The sequence below is a fragment of the Thermobia domestica genome, chromosome 18, assembly GCF_964235325.1.
Source record: "Thermobia domestica chromosome 18, izTheDome1.hap1.1, whole genome shotgun sequence".
NCBI lineage: Eukaryota > Metazoa > Arthropoda > Insecta > Zygentoma > Lepismatidae > Thermobia > Thermobia domestica.
Window position 1 is genome coordinate 134,264,907 of NC_137471.1, and position 18,496 is coordinate 134,283,402.

Sequence of the window (18,496 nt, forward strand, 5' to 3'; positions counted from 1 at the left end):
GAAGCTACTTAATGACTTCTATCAGTACATAAACCTTGCCTATAAGTCACCACTGAAAGTTAAATTACCTCAGGCATTTTTGAAATGTGTATTTGGTTTCTGTTTCAACTGTAAAAATACTTTTTTTATATATAAAACTGTGACATTCATTACAAAAATTAGTGTATTTTCGGGATTATAAAAATCGATCAGTTATTACGTTTGTCAATAAAACATTGGCATTATTTGCAATTTCTTAAATATATGTAAAGAAAAAACTAGGTTTTGACCTAAAAACCAATATATAATGTAAAGTAATCTCATTATTTATAATGATTTATAAACAAACAGAAAAGTATGAGATTCAGTAAGCTACTCGTGGATTTCATAAGTTGGTTACAACAACTATTATAGCGACAGATCATTAAATTTGTCTTGAGCTCCTTAAGACTTACAGCTCTTAATATTTCTTCAGATTCGGTTAACAATCGAATTCAGGATTTATATTTCGAGGTGAGAAGTCACATATACTAATCTATTCAAGGAACACATTTCAACTTATAAGGAGGAATACTTTCTACAATTTTAATACTTTGCACTTCTTTGCAGGTATTTTAATATGAACTACTGCTTCATTTATCATAGAAATATCCATAATGTTAGTCACATTATCTTTGAAAGTTTCAAGTATAAATGTATTCATTCCAAAGTTATAGTTTTCCATTTACTTATGTAAAGTGCTTTCAAAACTAGAAACAAATTAACAGCTCAAAAGCAATGCAGATTTGTTTTGAAGAAGGAGCTCTACGTCACATAGTTATCGCGGTCACTCAGCGAGGGTCGAATCATAAATGTCATTTTAGCAACAGTGGGTGGAGGGTTTCCTTGGCGAAACAGACCTTAACATTCCAATGTTGCCGCTAGAAAGCACGTGTTTTCAGAAGGAAAGAAGCTATTTTAGTCTTTCGTTTGTTTGTGCGTGGTAATGATTAAAAACCACATACACAGCCCTCCTTTCCCAACATGCACAAATGGGACGAGAAACATAACCTTTCATCCATCCAAACGAACCAATATTTCGAGACCTTCCTTTTCGTTAAGACTCACAGCACAGCTCCTGCTGATGACTTACCGGAATGCGCACAAAGTGGCAACAGCGTACCACATGCTTCTCCAAAGGTCAATTTTTTTCTAGTTTTGAAAGCACTTTAATTAAACGTAATACCATAGTAACATTTGAATTATATTCGGTCTTTTGTTTAGAACTAAAGGTTGCTATTTTATCTCTTTAAAAAAAGTTTCAGAAATATAAATTATGGAAGGCGATGTGCTGACCATCCATCAAATAACTGAAGTTAATCTGGCCGATCATAGTTGTTTATCGACTGTAATGGAAGAGAATTTAGCTCCCAGCCATAAACCTATGACTCAGAAAAATCTAAAACTCTCTCTCTCCTCTTATAAACACATACTTCATCCTCTTTATTAAAAAAAGAAAAAAAAATGTGCAACAAAGAATAGAACACAGGCCCCGAACGGATGGTACAGAGTATGGATCCATTAATCTAAAGAAAAACATATAACACCGCTCATGTAACCTATAAATATGAGCTATATCTTTTGATTTAAGTTGTAAAAGTATGTAACAGCTCACTAGTTTTATTCTTTCTTCTTTTTGTTAACTTTTATCATCTTTCTCTAGTGTCCTGTGTGAACTGCAATATATATATATATACACAGGGTGTTTCAAAACAACACCGACAACGTTTGGCAGGTGATTCCTGATACCAAGATAAAACAAAAAGTATACATCAACTTAGGTGCCAAAACAGACTACAAAGAGAACGCAAATGATTGAAAACACAAAAAACAAACAGAAGCCTACCATCTTCTTGAAAGCAAAAGAAAATGAAAATATTACCACAGTTAAGGCGAACTTTGTCAGATTAGTAAATCCCGCTAAAGAAAAAATAAAAATAACAGCAATGAAAGAAACGAAAAATACATTAATTGTGGAAACTGCCTCAAATGCAGACATGGCTAAGATAACGAATAACAGAAACCTGCATCAGATGGTTAAAGTCGAAAAGCCAAAAAAGAAAAAACCGTTGTTGATAATATATGATGTTCCAGCGGAATACACCAACGAAGAGCTGGTAGAAACATTGGTAGAAACATTAATTGAACAGAACTTTGAGGAAGAAGAAATAGAAAAAGCGAAAGAGGAAATAAAACCACGCTTTAGAACGGGACCCAAGAACAAAAGCAAATGCCATCTCGTAATCGAAACGAGCGCCGGGATAAGAAGGAAGCTCATTGGAGAAGGTAAAATATATCTGATGTATGAGGTTCACGGAGTCAAAGACTGTAACTATCCCAAGGTTTTGTTTCAACTATGGTCACGTGAGTAAACATTGCAAGGAGGAGGAAAAAATCTGCATACAGTGCGGAAAACATGGACATGAACGTTCAAATTGTATTGAAAAAGACAAGGCAAAGATCTGTATACCGTGCAACAAAAGAAAAAAGAAATGTGAGGCTAAATCAGAGAAGGACTGCGCGACCTACAAAATGTTTTACGAGCGCACCATCGCAAGGATAGACTATGATGGATAAGTATCCTGAAAGATTTATTTATAAACAACAAGGAAAAAACACAAAAAGTAAAAAGAAAAGTCAGTCCAATATAATAAGAGATAAAAGTAGGTCTGAAAATAGAAGCAAGAATTTCTTAAAAGCAAAATTTGAAGATTGGCTAGAAAAATCAACACCAATAAGCAGCGCAGAAAAGGATATTATAATAGAAGGGGGATATATCGATCTTGAAGATACGAATACGTGTGTAATGCATCTCATTAATCCTGATTTGACAACATTCCCAAAAGGTTTTGCTGAGAACGTGGTTAAAACTCATGAAAACTTTAAAATAGACAAAATGTATTATGTGGATATTAAAGAGGGAGACAAAGTCATCAGAGTAAATTACTCCTCGAATAAGTTTCGCACCAACTTCATCCATATAAGATCAAATAAAGAATCGACTCTGGAAGACCTAGAAATAGTGTTAAGATTTATTTTAACCCTGGAGATAAGTAAAGATAAAATAAGAAAAGAAATTCTAGTTCCAGCACTTGCGATGGGGTTATGGAGCAAAAAGCCGCAAGAAGTAATCCAGAGATTATTCAAAACAATAAAAAATACACAAAAACTAACTCTAAAAATGAAAATAATGGACTCAAGACTCCTCAGTAGCTCAAAACTGGCACTTGAATATTACGAAAAAGAATGTAGCGAGACGGTTTGTCATGGGTACAATGAGAATGAAGTTAGAAAAGACTTAGAACACCCACAAACAAAAATAATGAAAGAAAGTATTAAAGAGATGGAAAAGAAAACAGATTGGGATGCATCTGACAAGATGGACAGACTACTAATAGGAAGGGAAAAATATGAGAACAAAGAAATACCGGACACGGAAAAACTATATAAAAACATTGAAACGCAGATGATCCTTGGAAGATTAGAAGAACCTAAATTGCTAACTACGGCATTGAGACACTTAGTGCGACAACATATTGAACTCGGAAAAACCATTGTCTTCCCGCAGTTGGAAGACGTGGATGAAATAGAACTAAAGGCAAATGGGATAACATCTGATCCATACCATCTTTTAGAACATGTCAACAAAGTATACAAAAGAAGAGAAATGACACTGGACTTGCAAAAGGTGTATAGAGAGTTCGCTAAACAATATGGGAGAATCGTCTATGACCATAAAGCAGAGTGGCCACACTGCCACGTCAAAATTTTTAATCCTTGACCATCAAAATGGTTGAATTAACTGCAAACAATACGACTAAAATCATGCAGATAAACGCAGGAAACTCAATAACGGTCATGGACGAGATTCAAGAATTAGCAGAAAAAGAGGAGATAGATATTATTCTCATACAGGAACCCTACACCAAAAACAATAAATTAACGGTGATGGGATCAATTGAAGTTATCTATGCAGGAGAGAAACCTAAAACTAACGCAGGTGATAAACCAGGCACGGGGGAGAAACCGAACAAAAATAACACAGGAGAGAAACCAATGGCAGTTATAGTAAATAGAAACAAGAATTTCAAAACATTAAATTTAATTCAATTTAGAGATCCGTGGACAATTAGCATCGAACTTAAAACAGAAATGGGAAATTATAAAATCATAAATTGCTACTGTCAGTTTAGTCTGGACATCGAACCTTTTTTAATAAATTTGACAAAAATATGCGAAACATATAAAAACGACGAAATACTTATTTGTATGGATGCAAATGCCAAATCACCAATCTGGAATAGTAGGATTACAGATGAAAAAGGGAAGAAGCTAGAAGAAATGATCGCGCAAAATGAGCTAGTGGTTATAAACGAAGAAGGACATCCGCCAACATTTAGAAACACGCAAGGTGGGGAATCGAATATAGAAGTAACATTATCAACATTACATTAACTAAGTAACAGAATATGCAACTGGAGGGTCTTAGATACGGCCACGCTAAGTGAGCACAATGTTATTATGTTCGAGATTGACGGTACAAATGTGAAAGAAAATATGAAAGCACAAGAAAACACACTAGTCTACAACACCAAAAGAATAAACTGGGAAAAATTTTGGAGAAACATAAACTTACCGAATATAAATGATGATGATGATGTGGATGATTTGTCAGTAAAAATAGAAGCCGAGATAATAAACGCTATCAAAAGTTCAACAAAAACAAAATCACAATATGACAAACCGATTAAAACAAAAAAATTTTGGAATGGGGAGTTGCAAAATCTAAAAACGAAAACCAGAAAAGCAAGGAAATTATACCAAGCCACGTGGGATGCCGAACTCAAAGGAAGAAGATTAGAAAAATATAGAAAAATTAAAAGCAAATATCAAGATAAATTAAAAGAAACAAAATTAAAAAGTTGGAAAGCATTTTTAAGGGAAAACATAAATCTAGACATATGGGGCGAACCATATAAAATAATTAGTAACAAAGTAAACAAGCCAACAACACTTTCTACCCTCAAAATGGACAATGGAGAACATACCAAGGGTTGGGAAAATACAGTAAATTATTTAATGACAAAGCTCTTACCGACTGACGACCCAACTAAAGACAACGATGAACATAGGCAGGTACGAAATCAGATGAAAATACCACCTAGAAATGATGAACAAATAGAAAAAACTACAAACGAAGAGATAATAGCATACATAAAAATGCTGAAAAACAAGAAAGCCGCAGGACCGGATAATATAAAATCAGAAATATACAAGGATCAAGTGGAGAAATGGGCACCATACTTATCAAGACTGTACAACTTGTGTCTAAAACAGAGAAGGGTACCTAAAAACTGGAAGAAAGCCAATTTAGTCATAATCAAAAAGAATGACGACAAAATGAACGACGATCCAAAAGCTTACAGACCAATATGTCTCCTAAATACAATTGGCAAACTCTTCGAAACAGTTATCGTAAAAAGATTAAACAAATACGGAAATATAATGATAGGCTACAACATGGTTTTCGGAAAGGAAGAAGTACTGAGACTGCAATAAGGAGACTTTTGGAACTAATTGAAAAGGGTAAGACGGAGAAATATCAGGTAGTAATATACGTAGATATAAGTGGGGCCTTTGATAACCTATGGTGGCCATCACTATTTAAGCAATTTAAAGAAATGGGGGGTACCAAAGTCTCTGTATGAATTGATGATAGATTACTGTACCGATAGGAACACAACATACATAGCACCAAATAAAAATATAACTACATACAGTACAAAAGGATGCCCACAAGGATCCATATCTGGCCCTACATTGTGGGATATTGTAATAGATCCATGTTTGAAATGTCTTAATCGACTTGAAGAAACAGAGGGAGTAGTTGGTTATGCTGATGACATAGCGATAGTGTTGTCGGCATCTTCAAGACACGAAGTAGAAAGAAAGGGAAACATAATACTAGAAAAGCTACAAAAATGGTGTTCAACAAATAATTTAACACTTTCCGGAACAAAAACAAAGTATACAATTTTTGGACAGAAAATTCAGAGAGGTCCTATTCTAAAGATATCCAACAAAAAGATAGACAGAGTTTAAGTACCTGGGAGTATGGATAGATGAAAAATTAAATTACGGAAAACATATAGAGGAGATTACGAATAAGAGCAAAAAAGTAGCACACAAATTACTAACAATAGCAAGAAGAGACTACCAAATCCCTAAGAGGATATTGCAAACTTACAACAAAACAGTGATCATGCCAGTACTTAGCTATTGTGCCAGTGTGTGGTGCCACAGACTTTTTATGAACATAAAACTAAGACAAACAATAAATCGGGCACAAAGAGGGGTACTTATAAGAACCCTAAATGTAATAAAAACCATGTCAACGGAGGCTCTACAGGTACTGGCTCAGGAAGAACCAATACATTTCCAGGTACTAAGACAGGCCTATAAAATGTGGACGAAAAATAATGAAAATGCAAAAATTTTAGAAATACTAGGACAAATTCCAAATAACGAAGCAGAGTTAGATAAAATTATTGAAAGGAAATGGCAACGGGAATGGGAAAACTCAAGTAAAGGACAGAAACTAAAAGAATACATACCGACGATACAAATAAGGAAAGAGATGCCAAACCTAAATAAGGAGACCATGGAGACACTTTCTGGCCATGGACCATTTAAGTCACATTTATACAGGATCACCATAGAAGAAAATCAGACATGTATCTGCGGAATGGCCCAGACACCCGAACATGTAACATGGACTTGTGCACACTTTATAACTAGAAGATATAATAAATATTAGAGACGAACTCAAAAATGAAACATGGGAAAACATCAGACAGGATAAAATAAAGCTACAGAAGTTCCAAGAATTGACAAAACACGTAGTGGGAAACATGTGGAACAGAAGAATTGAAAATAGAAGAAGGAGAGAACGGAACACAGACTAGTTTTAGAGAAAATATAACATACAGAATTCTGCTTACAAATAATAAATGCATTTTATAAAATTCCTGGAATGAAAACCGGAATAGGAAGACGCTACTCTTGTTTTGTGTTTAGTGTTTAGTGTCAGTGCTAGTGTCATATTGTTAATTGTGTGTCCTATATGTGAATGTTTGGTGCGATCTCAAGAAATAAACAAATAACATAAAAAGAAGTAATAAAAGCCAGGAAAAACTCTGAAGAAATTTGTACAAACCAATATTTGTTTCGCACTGTCTCTCTTGTTGTTATATTGCTATTAATGTATATTCTTTTTAATTTACTTTCAGGTGGCGGTAGAGGAAACAGCCCAAAATAGTGCAAAAAAAAAAAAAAAATTTTTTAATGAATGACAACTGATAAAAAAAAGAAAATTATCTTTTATATATTTGTAATATTCTTTTACAGGTTTGTCCGTTTTTTTGTAAAAAAGGAAAATAATAATAATAAAAATGAAATAAAAAAATAAAAAAAGGTACATTAAAGGGCATGGTTTAAAGTATTAGATGCCATGCTAGTAAAATATGCCTCACCTCAACCTGCTGAGGAATAATAGCCGAAAAAAAGAGATACACGAAAATAAAAGTAAAGAGAGAAAATAAAGGCAGAGGCAAAGTAGCGACTGCCCTATAATAAGTCCAAAAGTAATTGGCAACGGCAGGGGAATGTAGAGGCCTTAAAACAAAACAAAAAAAAAAAAGGCAAAAATGATTCCTTTCGGAGTTATAGGCTGCCGAAAACACTAAAAAAATGAACTTTAAAGGTCCATAGCTCCAAAACTATGGGACCTACCGTAGTCGGGTCAAGACTTCACTTAGGAACTGGTATGAGCTCTATCCAAGTATCCAACTTTCAGAATCCTAAAGTACTCACGCAACATTTTTTACGGAAGGAGTTTGGCTACGGGCATATAATCTGAAGTACTCACAAACTACCTCTATAAAAATAGTTGAGGAAGTACCGCAGGATTCTGGAAGTCGGATATTTGGATAGGGCACATACCAGTTCCGAAGTGGTCTTGAACCGACTACTATCGGTCCCATAGTTTTGGAGCTATGGACCTTTAAAGTTCAGTTTTTCATGTTTTCGGAGCATGAAGCCGAAAGGAAGCATTTGTGCACCCAGGTTGCTCTATACTTTTTGTCCTATCTTGGTATCAGGAATCACGTCGCAAACGTTGTCGGTGTTGTTTTGAAACACCCTGTATATATAGATTTTGTTAGGGATTTTGACTTTCAAATCTCTAGGATTTTGTTAGGGATTTTGACTTTCAAATCTCTAGAACATTTAATTAAATTGTGAAGTTGTAGAAAGTTACGCATACGGATTTTATCCTTATATTAAGGGCCAAACATTTTTTTATTATGCAAGACAATATAAGCCTATCACAACACCAAAACAATGTCAGAATTTTAAAGAAAATTAAGAAATGTTTTAAACTGAATGTACTGTCACAGACTCTATTCAAGTCAATTATTAAACTTTTATCCGTAATTGTATTTTTAGTGGTGGCCCCGCATAGTGTAGTCGCTAACGCTCTATACGCTTTCGGTGCGAGCGGTCCGGGTTCGATTTCCGGTGAGGGCACTCGGTCGAAAAATTGCAACAAGCGTTTCCAGGCCAGCCATTCTGATTGAGGTTTTCCTAGGTTTTTCTCATTCACACCAGGCAAATGCTGGGGTGGAACCTAACATGTAGGTTCCAGGCCGCTTCCTTCCCCAATCATTTCTTTCTTCCCTTTCCCTGGATAGTGAGATCGCCGAGGGATGTTATCTCTCAAAACGTGACAAGCTAAATGGCCATAGGTGCTGAACGCCCAGAAATCTAAATCCCAATCTTGGCATTTTTAGTTAATTACTCTTCAAATAACACACAAAACAATTAAAAAAAAAAAAAAAACTTTAAATATTTCAAAACTCAACTGTGCATTCTTTATCTGTAAAAACTACTATGTAATTATGTCTTTACATTTGATTCCAAATACTGGAATTATCTACATTTCATAAGTCATAGTGTAAGTTCGTGCATTCACAAATTGATGAAAGAAGTATATTCATAGGTACACGTACTTACGATTTCACCACGAGTTCAGTAAGTGCAACCTCAGTGCGAAAAAAAAAAAAAAAAAAAAAAAAACTTTGCATTCCGAGTTAGTATTAGTTGCAACAAAAATCTCAAAAACGTTGTATCAACACTTTGGAGCTAATCTCACCATTAAAAACACACAAAAGTATATCATCAACTGAACGTCTTTTAATCATTATCTATAAATCTAAGGAACGTATTCGTTTCATATTTGTCAATGCCAACTCATAAATCAATACTTGCAAAGTTTCAGCGAACATAAATCAACATAAAATTACACACATTAAAATCGTTCCCCCAAACTCTATTCTCTCATTTCACTATAAACAAAATATTCACAAATATTGGTATACAAATCCTCAATGTCTAAATTAAAAAAAAAAAAAAAAAAAAAAAAAAAAAAAAAGGTTGTTGCTATATAACTACAATACCTCTCGCGTATGTCTCGTCCTATGTTAACCATGGAAAACACATAATGTAACCGCAGTACCTGAAGGTAGGTTCTCAATTGAGTGAACTAGATACACTCTAATTAGAAATCTGCAAAATACGCCTATATAAAATTATTTTTTAATAATTCCAAATTATCTCTAGAACTATATACCACAGTATTGCGAGTGGTGATGATATTTAATGAGAAATGCAAACAGGCTACTACTCACCGCAAAAGATCTCTAGTAGAGTTTCCTTCTACATGTAACAAGTAGCGCTTTCGGAAGAAAACCCTTTCTTCATCGGTTTGCTTAAAATTCAAAAAGGATTTAAAACATGAAGGAGAATTTGGAAGGGTAAAAAAGGTAAAGAAATGTAGAAAATAACTCTGTCAAAAAACTTAAACACATGGGAATAGCACTCATTACACACTGCTGTTCACTGTTTACTTTTCTTGCTTTCCAGATGGCGAAAGCATGTAATGAGATTACTCTAAATAATATTTATTGCTCCTCTATCCAAATTACGAATGTCTCTCTCTCTCTCTCTGGATATAATATGATTCTTTGATGTTTCGTTCCGTTGTTGTTTTTACATTTTCAATCAAACAGGACACCGCGATGTGACGGTTAGAATCTCTCAGATGCGTTGCTAGACCAGACAGCTGTTCTCTCGAAACCAGGAAGAAAATTAAACAGTGAACAACAGTGTGCAATGACAGTGAGTGCCATTCTCATATGTTTAATTTTTTGGCTGAAGATTTGTTTTTTTACATTTCTTAACATTTTTTACCCTTCCAAATTTTCCTTTATGTTTTAAATCCTTTATGAATTTAAGCAAGCCGATGAAGAGGTTTCTTCCGAAAGCGCTACTTATCACATGTGGAACACTCTACTATAGATCTTTTGCGATGAGTAGTAGCCTTTTTGCTTTTCTCATTATCTCTAGAACTACCTGGCTTATTTTTCCAGACAAAGTCAATTTTCTTGACTTTTCCCAATTTTTCAGGATTCTAATTGAGCAGTCTTCTGCAGATTTCTAACAAGTGTTCCATTGGAATTAAAACACATTTTGAATTTATTGTTTGCACTACATATTACTACACTTACGTAAAAACACTAAATGTTTAGAGCATACCTTACACTAGTCAATGTCTTTAACTCCTGATCTATTTCACATTCAATTTTACAAACTAATCTCTCCTTAATTTGTGGGAATCGTCCAAGAGGAAACCCTTCTACTTCAACTCTGAAATAGAAAGAATAAAAAATGTGATGTAAAAAATAAATAAATAAACAACTAAAAATAAATTTCATAGTTATTTTAGCTCAGTTTAATATAGTAAAGGAAAAAATATATCATTTTAAATCTTGTTGAATGCAAATATATTTTAATTATTTTAAAGTTTTCTTTATCATACAACCTGAAGTAGATGCAGTCAAGTTTTCATCAATTATTAGAACGTCATTATTGTTTCTGTTTTCTTTGTATATTGTTGAAACATCTCCGCTAAAGTGTTTTCTAATCATCATTTGGCGAGATTTGTACACTTACTGTAAGACGTATATGTACGCACTTGCTGCACCACACTTTTGACCAAACAGAACCGAAGTCAAGAGAGCTGTTATTGAATATTCTCATATAATAAGAAGGATCTGACGTCGTAGGATATCCACGTTGACAGGGTTACTATGCCATATGCTAGTGACAAATGAAATTAAATCTAAGTTTTACGTACTACGGTTATGCTGGCTACGCTAAAGGAGACGGTGATGATGAGAAATGGTGGATGAAGAAAGTGAGAGGAAACGGGAAAACCCCAAGAAAACCCACGCACTCAGTGTTTTTCTCCACCACAGAGTTTGTTTGGCGCGAACTTGGGTCGAATCAAGGATCCCATGCACCAGAGGTAAGCGCTCTACTATTGAGCCAATGTAGCCGACAACAATGAAACAGTCATCTGAATTCAGGGAGCGGAGAGCTTGAAGGTGACTCTCTACCAGGAAAACCTAATGAAGCAGTAACCACACCCAAATTGCTAGATAGAGGGCTTATCAACTGTAAGTGTTGACAAAATTATCACCTAGCATTAGAAATGAAAAAAAAAAAAAATGTCAGCGAGATTGGTACCTAAGCCCTTGAACCTTGATCGAAAGACTACCAGATGCAACTATTCGAGGGACAATCTTCACTTTTGCGACCATATCAGATTCTTTTCTGACTCGATTCTTAACACTAGATCCGGAAAATGAAAATGAAATGAAATCCAAGTTTTACGTCCCACGATTATGACGGTTAGGCTAAAGGGGACGGTGAAGATGAGAAATGAATGAAATGGTGGAATGAAGTGGGAGGAAACGGGAGAACCCCGAGAAAACCCACAAGCACGGTGTTTGTCCACCACAAAGTCCACACGGCGCGAGCTGAGATCGAACCAGAGACCCCAAGCATCGGAGGTGAACGCTCTACCACTGAGCCACCGCGCCCCCCAACACTAGATCCGGGTCCATCAGTATCAACTGGAGTCAAAACGAAGTTTTAAGCAATAGGAACATTTATCATTCACACTTGCAAAGAAGACTTAAGTTATTTTTGGAATTTGGATCGGGTGATGATGGAAGATTATCTTCCAAAAGAACAAACAGTAATTGAAGATTATTATGCAAACCTCCTATGAAAGCTGCATGATCATATCCAGCAGAAGGTTGACGGGATGCTCTTTTCCATCTGGACAATATCCCCATCCATCATTTTTACCAGTGCATAAACGCACTAAACACCGATACATCGATGGGCAAATGCTTTGAATTGTCAGAGGACTATCTTCAAAAGCAACATTAAACTTAAGCTCTCAGCTGCTCCTTTTATGGTTAGATTTAGATTTTTTGTCACAATTCTGGTATATACGCTCTCACGCACACTCCGAAACAAAAAAGAATCATCCATCACTTTTTCTGTGCAAATCCCATTCATGTGTATTTGTAATTGTGTTAATACATATTCTATCTCGCGTATGCTAAATGATTTCCGCACCTGAACCATCTGAATCTGTTTTGAATAATTTCCCATATCTTTTAATGGACTGTCAAAAGTTTTAATGTCTTCTTGGCATCTTTTGCAGTGTTCAGGAAGATGGCGGAGCAACTTCTTTAACTTGAAAATTTTAAATGGGGAACCCCATTTGTTATTGCACATTTGGATTCTCCAGAAAAACTGACGGTGATTTAACCCAGAATTGAAAACAGTACCTTCAAGGATAGCGCTTAAATGACACGGAAAAAAGCGAGGGAACCAAAACGTTATGAAAATGAGAATTGTCAATCCCGTACTCTGTGGCCATGCGGTTAGCGTACTGGACTGCGTAATCAGAGGTCCTAAGTTCGATTCCTGTGCTGAGTAACATTTTTGTGTGCATTTTCTGTACTCAAATAATGAATTCATACATTTCAACTTCAATAAAAATAATGTATAAGGTCGATGCATAAGTTCGTGCGTTGACTTTTGGGTTGGCAACAATGCAGCGTGAAGCGATTGTTTATCGTTATTCTGTTGTTTTATTGTAATTTGGAGTTTGTGTGTTATAAAACACAGGTTTTCTTAATTGTGAACGTGTTATTGCATATATTTCAAACTAATATGAAATCTTAAATTGAGAAAAGTAACAATTTCCGTCACATTTTACTCTTCGAGTTTAACCGAGTATCCAGTGCAGCAGAAGCTACGAGAACAATTGTGTAGTGTACGGGAAGGAAGCAACTGCTGAAGGAACAGTACAGAAATGGTTTTCCCATTTTTGAGCAGGACGGTTTGATTTGTCTGATGATCTACGTTCTGGAAGACCTTCAGATTTTGACGAAAATAGCTTGAATGAGTTGCTTCATGAGAATCCTCGTCAAACAACGCGGGATAAAGCGCAAGTTTTTGAATGTGATCAGTCAACTATTGTACGCCATTGGCATTTGATGGGTAAGGTACAGAAATTGGGTAGATGGGTATTACATGTGTTAAGTGCCAGTAACAAAAATCAACGAGTAAACATCTTTTCGTCATTGCTTGCCCGGCACCGGTTGGCTTGTGATAGGCACAAAGCATTCCTTTCGAACACTGTCTCAGGTGACGAGAAATGGTGCCTGTATGTCAACATGAAGAAGAGGAAAGAGTGACTCAGCCCATAAAAAAAAAGTAACTCCCAGTGCCAAGGATGGTGCCCATTCACAGAAAATCATGTTGTAGTTTGATGGAACAAAGATGGCATTCTTCACCATGAACTTCTTCCGAAAAACGTAACGATTACTTCAGCTGTGTATAGTGACCAGCTAAGTCGGCTTGCTGTTGCTGTTGAAAACAAAAGACCGGGACAACTTGTCTTATCACTCCATGATAATGCTCGCCCGCATACGACGAAATTGACCAAAGATGTGATTGTTGAACTTTCCTGGGAACTACTACATCTTTCGTATTCCTCTGACCTTGCCCCCTCAGATTTACATCTTTTCAGCTCTCTCTCTAACCACATTCAGGGGCAAATGTTTCCTGATGAAACTTCTCTTGACCAATGGCTAAGAGATTTATTTCAGTCAAAACCCAAACAGTTCTACAGGCTAGGCACTGAACTGCTACCTGAACGTTAGCAGGTCATAATAGTGGAGATGAATACATCACTGAGTAATTGTGAGTGACAGTAAAATGTATGCAATGTATTGTTACACTCGTAGAATATGTTAATGTTATGTCTATGTTGTATTTGTATTTGAATTAACAGAACAGCAGAATAAAAATAAAATATAAAATATAAGAACCGCACGAACTTATGCATCGACCCAATATTTGTCCATAATTTATTAACTTGCAAGAAAATACAAATGGCTAAATGACAACAAAAATGGTTTGTTTTTGTTGTAAATATTCGTATGAATTCTAACCCTAATAGCCCTATTATTAAGAAACACGTCATAAAGCTAGTTTGCAAAACAATTATTGAAATTTTTATTGTATGTAACTTGAAGAAAGTACTAATTGAAGTTAAAACGTATGGACTTATTTATGGAAATAACAAAAGAAAAAAAGATTGACTTTATCAGGGATGGAACTTAGGACCTCTTGCCCTGCAATCCATGAAGGCACTGTTTTCAATTCTGGGTCAAATTGATGTCACTTTTTCTGGAGAATCTAAATGTGCAATAACAAATGGTTCTCATTTAAAATTTTCAAGTTAACCACTTTACTCCTGAAGGGGTGGGGATAGAGGGTTGCGTTTGGTATCATTGGGTAGCATTTTTTTAAACTATTTAACACGTGTTTTCTTGTTTTGTTTTGTTTTGCTGATCTGTACATTTCGCGAGATATTGGACCGTTCCGGGACTTTTTTTCCGCACGTCCCACGGTTATGCCGGTTAGGCTAAAGGAGACGGTGATTATGAGAAATGAATGAAATAGTGGATTGAAGAAAGTGGGAGGAAACGAGAGAACCTCGAGAAAATGCACGAGCACAGTGTTTGTCCACCACAAAGTCCACACAGCGCGAGCTAGGATCGAACCAGGGACCCCAAGCACCGAAGGTGGTACTCTCAACAGTAACGACTGGTACAGATTATGTTTAACTAATTTTCTTACGTTCCATCCACCGTCATGTCATACTGCTTCAGTTGTTTCTGATTCCTTTGTCTCTCTCCCAACTAAGATGTTTATCTGTGTTAGACCAAAGTAGGAAGAAGACAGGCAATTACCAATCTCAGACCAATAAAGAAAGAAAGAATATGCAAATGGTGTAGAATAATGTGCTCAAAAGTACTACGAAAAAATTCTCGTGCCTCAATAAATACTTCACCCAATCAACCTATACACTTAAATTTTTTTATCCCTTGAGATTGCAGTTTTTTCTTGCATTGCTTCTAATGCGTCCTAATTTCCAAGCTCTTCATTTCGTCGAATAATGTTAGCCACAGCTTTATAACAGTTTATAATAAATACATATTCTTTATACAATTTAAATTCTGTACACGTTGTTCTCTCTATATATACGAGGGTGATTCAGAAAGTAATGCCTCCAAGGTGGTATCTTTAATTTGTATTTGACAGAAAACACCGATACAGATATCAGTGGAAAGCTTGCAATGTCAGCTACAAATGGTGGCATTATCTTTCAACATAGTCCCCATTACGGACAACACACTTGCGCCAACACGAAACAAGGCTTTTCATGCTGGTGGCTGCTGGAGACACTATTGCCAAACTGCTGCTTCCACCTCCGCGTCACAACTGTAGCGTTGGACCTGAAGGTGATCCCTAAGTTTGAGGAAGAACCAAAAGTCTCACGGCGCAAGATCCGGATTATGGGCAGGATGTCAACAAACACTTTGCCAGCACATCGGACAACTTTGAATCTTTTGGCGGAGGAGTGGACGTGTGGCTGTACTCCATCGACTGACTCTTCGTTTCTGAATAGTAATGGTGTATCCACGACTCGTCGCCGGCGATGAATGTTCCTTCCGCAGTCCGAAATTCAATGACAGCCCGCTGATTCAACCGGACGTCACCACTGGATTCCATGGATTGCTTTATTACTCTGGAACGAGAAGAGATAGGACAGTGAAACAAGTGATATTCTATTGCTTAAATATCAGTGAATTAATGATAAACAATTCACAATGTTTGCAGTACTATTGGCCAAGTAGTGGGCTTGGAGGCATTATTTTCTGAATCCCTCGTAGTTTACAGTGGCTTACAAAAAAGTTCAACAACTGAGACAACTTAACAACGCATGATGCATGAGTGAAGTACACGATACAGATTTTCATGTAAAAATAATGTGTTTATCCAGTGGCGGCTCCAGAGTTCTACAAGAGGGAAGTTCTATCATAAATGGCAGTGAAACTGTTTTTACTCCTCTCCCAGTAAAATCAATCCTTAACTTAGAGGCCTCCTATGATATTAACTTTGAAGACATTCATTAAATTCTTATATTGGCAGTAACGTACGTAATGGGGTCAGGATTTAAACCTTCCTGAGCAAGATGTTATGGAACAAAAAACATTTATTAAACCTATATTAAGATATGAGACAGAGTGCTTAAACCGCACCTTGATGAAATTCTGCGTACACCACTGTATGTGAGGTACAAATATTACTGGAAAAATAACAACGAATTTGTCATTGCATAATCTCATATCGAGTATACTTAATTTTACATATTTTACTTAACACAAATAGTTCAAGCTATTTAAGAAGTGAAAAACAATTGATCTTTAAACTTTCTTTTTTAATTTGAATTTCTCAATCAATTCTGTAAAAATCATCTAATTGCATATTAATTAATATACGTACTTATTAATAGTGTGGTTTGAAACGGAAACAAAAAACTAAGTAATGACTGAAACGAAGACCTAACATTCTTTGATAATTTATTCTACTACAAGACAACTTATCAAATCCCATCCTGTGGGAGCCAATTTATGCAACGACCATATTTATATTTTTCGACCTGTGTTTATTGGGCTGAAGAATAAATTTGCTTCGGAATCCAGTCGAAAAAAAAAAAAAAAAGAAAGAAAGAAATAATTTACAATGTTACATTGATTAATGTTGATTTTATACACTTTATATTTCAAGTTTGTATTGTTCATTTGTTCTTACAATACCGATTCGCTTTTGTTCATGATTGCTTAGCAACATATAGAACGAGTTGTTTATGAAAAGTGGTGAACGTCGTATCGAATCTTAGTACAGAATAAGTGTAAAAACTTATGAGTTCAAATAATCTTTTAAATGCTAATATAGGAAATTTTGATCACTCTGGCATATATTTTCTTGGCATTTATTGTTTAAGCAACTTTTAACCATGGATTACAAACCATTCGTAAATTTTACGAAACAGCATGTCCAAAATTATTGAATGCGCTGAACCGCGAATACGCGGCCGCCCTCCTTCCCAACAGACCTTCCTAGTTCTTACAGCAGAGGCCAATTTTGGTTTGAGAGCCATGTCAGTCGGTTGTATGATAAGTATTTTGAAGGTCTAACAGGGTGTCTAATAAAATTCCAAAATGAAATTTCGTGACTTTTTCGTGACCTTTTCTTCACCAAATCATAAAATTTCCTAACATTTTCAAGAGCAAATTTGGGTGCGAATTAGGCCGAATTTTCATTCATGCGATAGAAACGTACTTTGCTTGCGATTTGGTAGCGTCTAAAGCCGGCCATAGACATTTTTGATGGTGAATTTTGACGTTTTATAGAACAAAATTTTCCAATCTCTACTTACATGTGTACAGCTAAAAAAAAAATCGTGACCCAAAAGCTAAATTTCATGACTTTTTCGTGACTTTCATGACCGTTTTCTGATTTCGTGACTTTTTTGTGACATTCGTGACTTTCGTGACCGATAGACACCCTGTCTAATAGTAATTGGTGCGAAAGGTTTGTAACCACGTTAGTTACTTTTTACAAATTTTAATAAATGTATTTTCTTGTTTTTAACATTAAATGAGTGTTTTCTGGACTATAACAGTGCAAAGAGTTGTGTAATAGCATTGTAACTATTTCTTATCTTCGTTGGTGGAGAAACTATGGGTGGCAGTGAGGAAGAACGTGAAAATAATCAAATAAGAAGGTTGTTGGATGAGATAGCTCCTGATGAAGACTCTAGTGATACTGCTAATGAAGCGCACCCCCATCACTAACCCTATCGCAAACCCGCCACAAGGAGCAAGAAAAAATTGCTTTTACTGTCCGTCACTGAAAACGAGAATGACAGCACACTTGTGTAAGCACTGGAGTTAGGCGATTTGTGCTGAACATAGAGCTGTGTGTTGCGTGGTGTGTGACGAGGGAAAATAACAAAGCTTAGAAAGACAACTTTCAAGTATTGCACCTAACTACTTTCTTCGAAGTTTATATGTAAAATACTACGTTTTTTAATTGCCTTGGTTCTTTTACTTTAGTTATCTATTATAGTAATATCTAT

At 35.7% G+C, this 18,496-nt stretch overlaps 1 protein-coding gene across 1 annotated transcript in view; it reads right to left on the reverse strand.

The window, feature by feature from the left end:
• LOC145676101 (uncharacterized) overlaps positions 1 to 18,496 on the reverse strand; it is a 52,944-nt gene that overhangs the window by 8,792 nt on the left and 25,656 nt on the right. Inside the window, exon 3 of the mRNA XM_081746989.1 lies at positions 10,672 to 10,782. Within this exon, the coding sequence (XP_081603115.1) occupies positions 10,672 to 10,782 (111 nt within the window). The remainder of the gene's footprint in view (positions 1 to 10,671; positions 10,783 to 18,496) is intronic.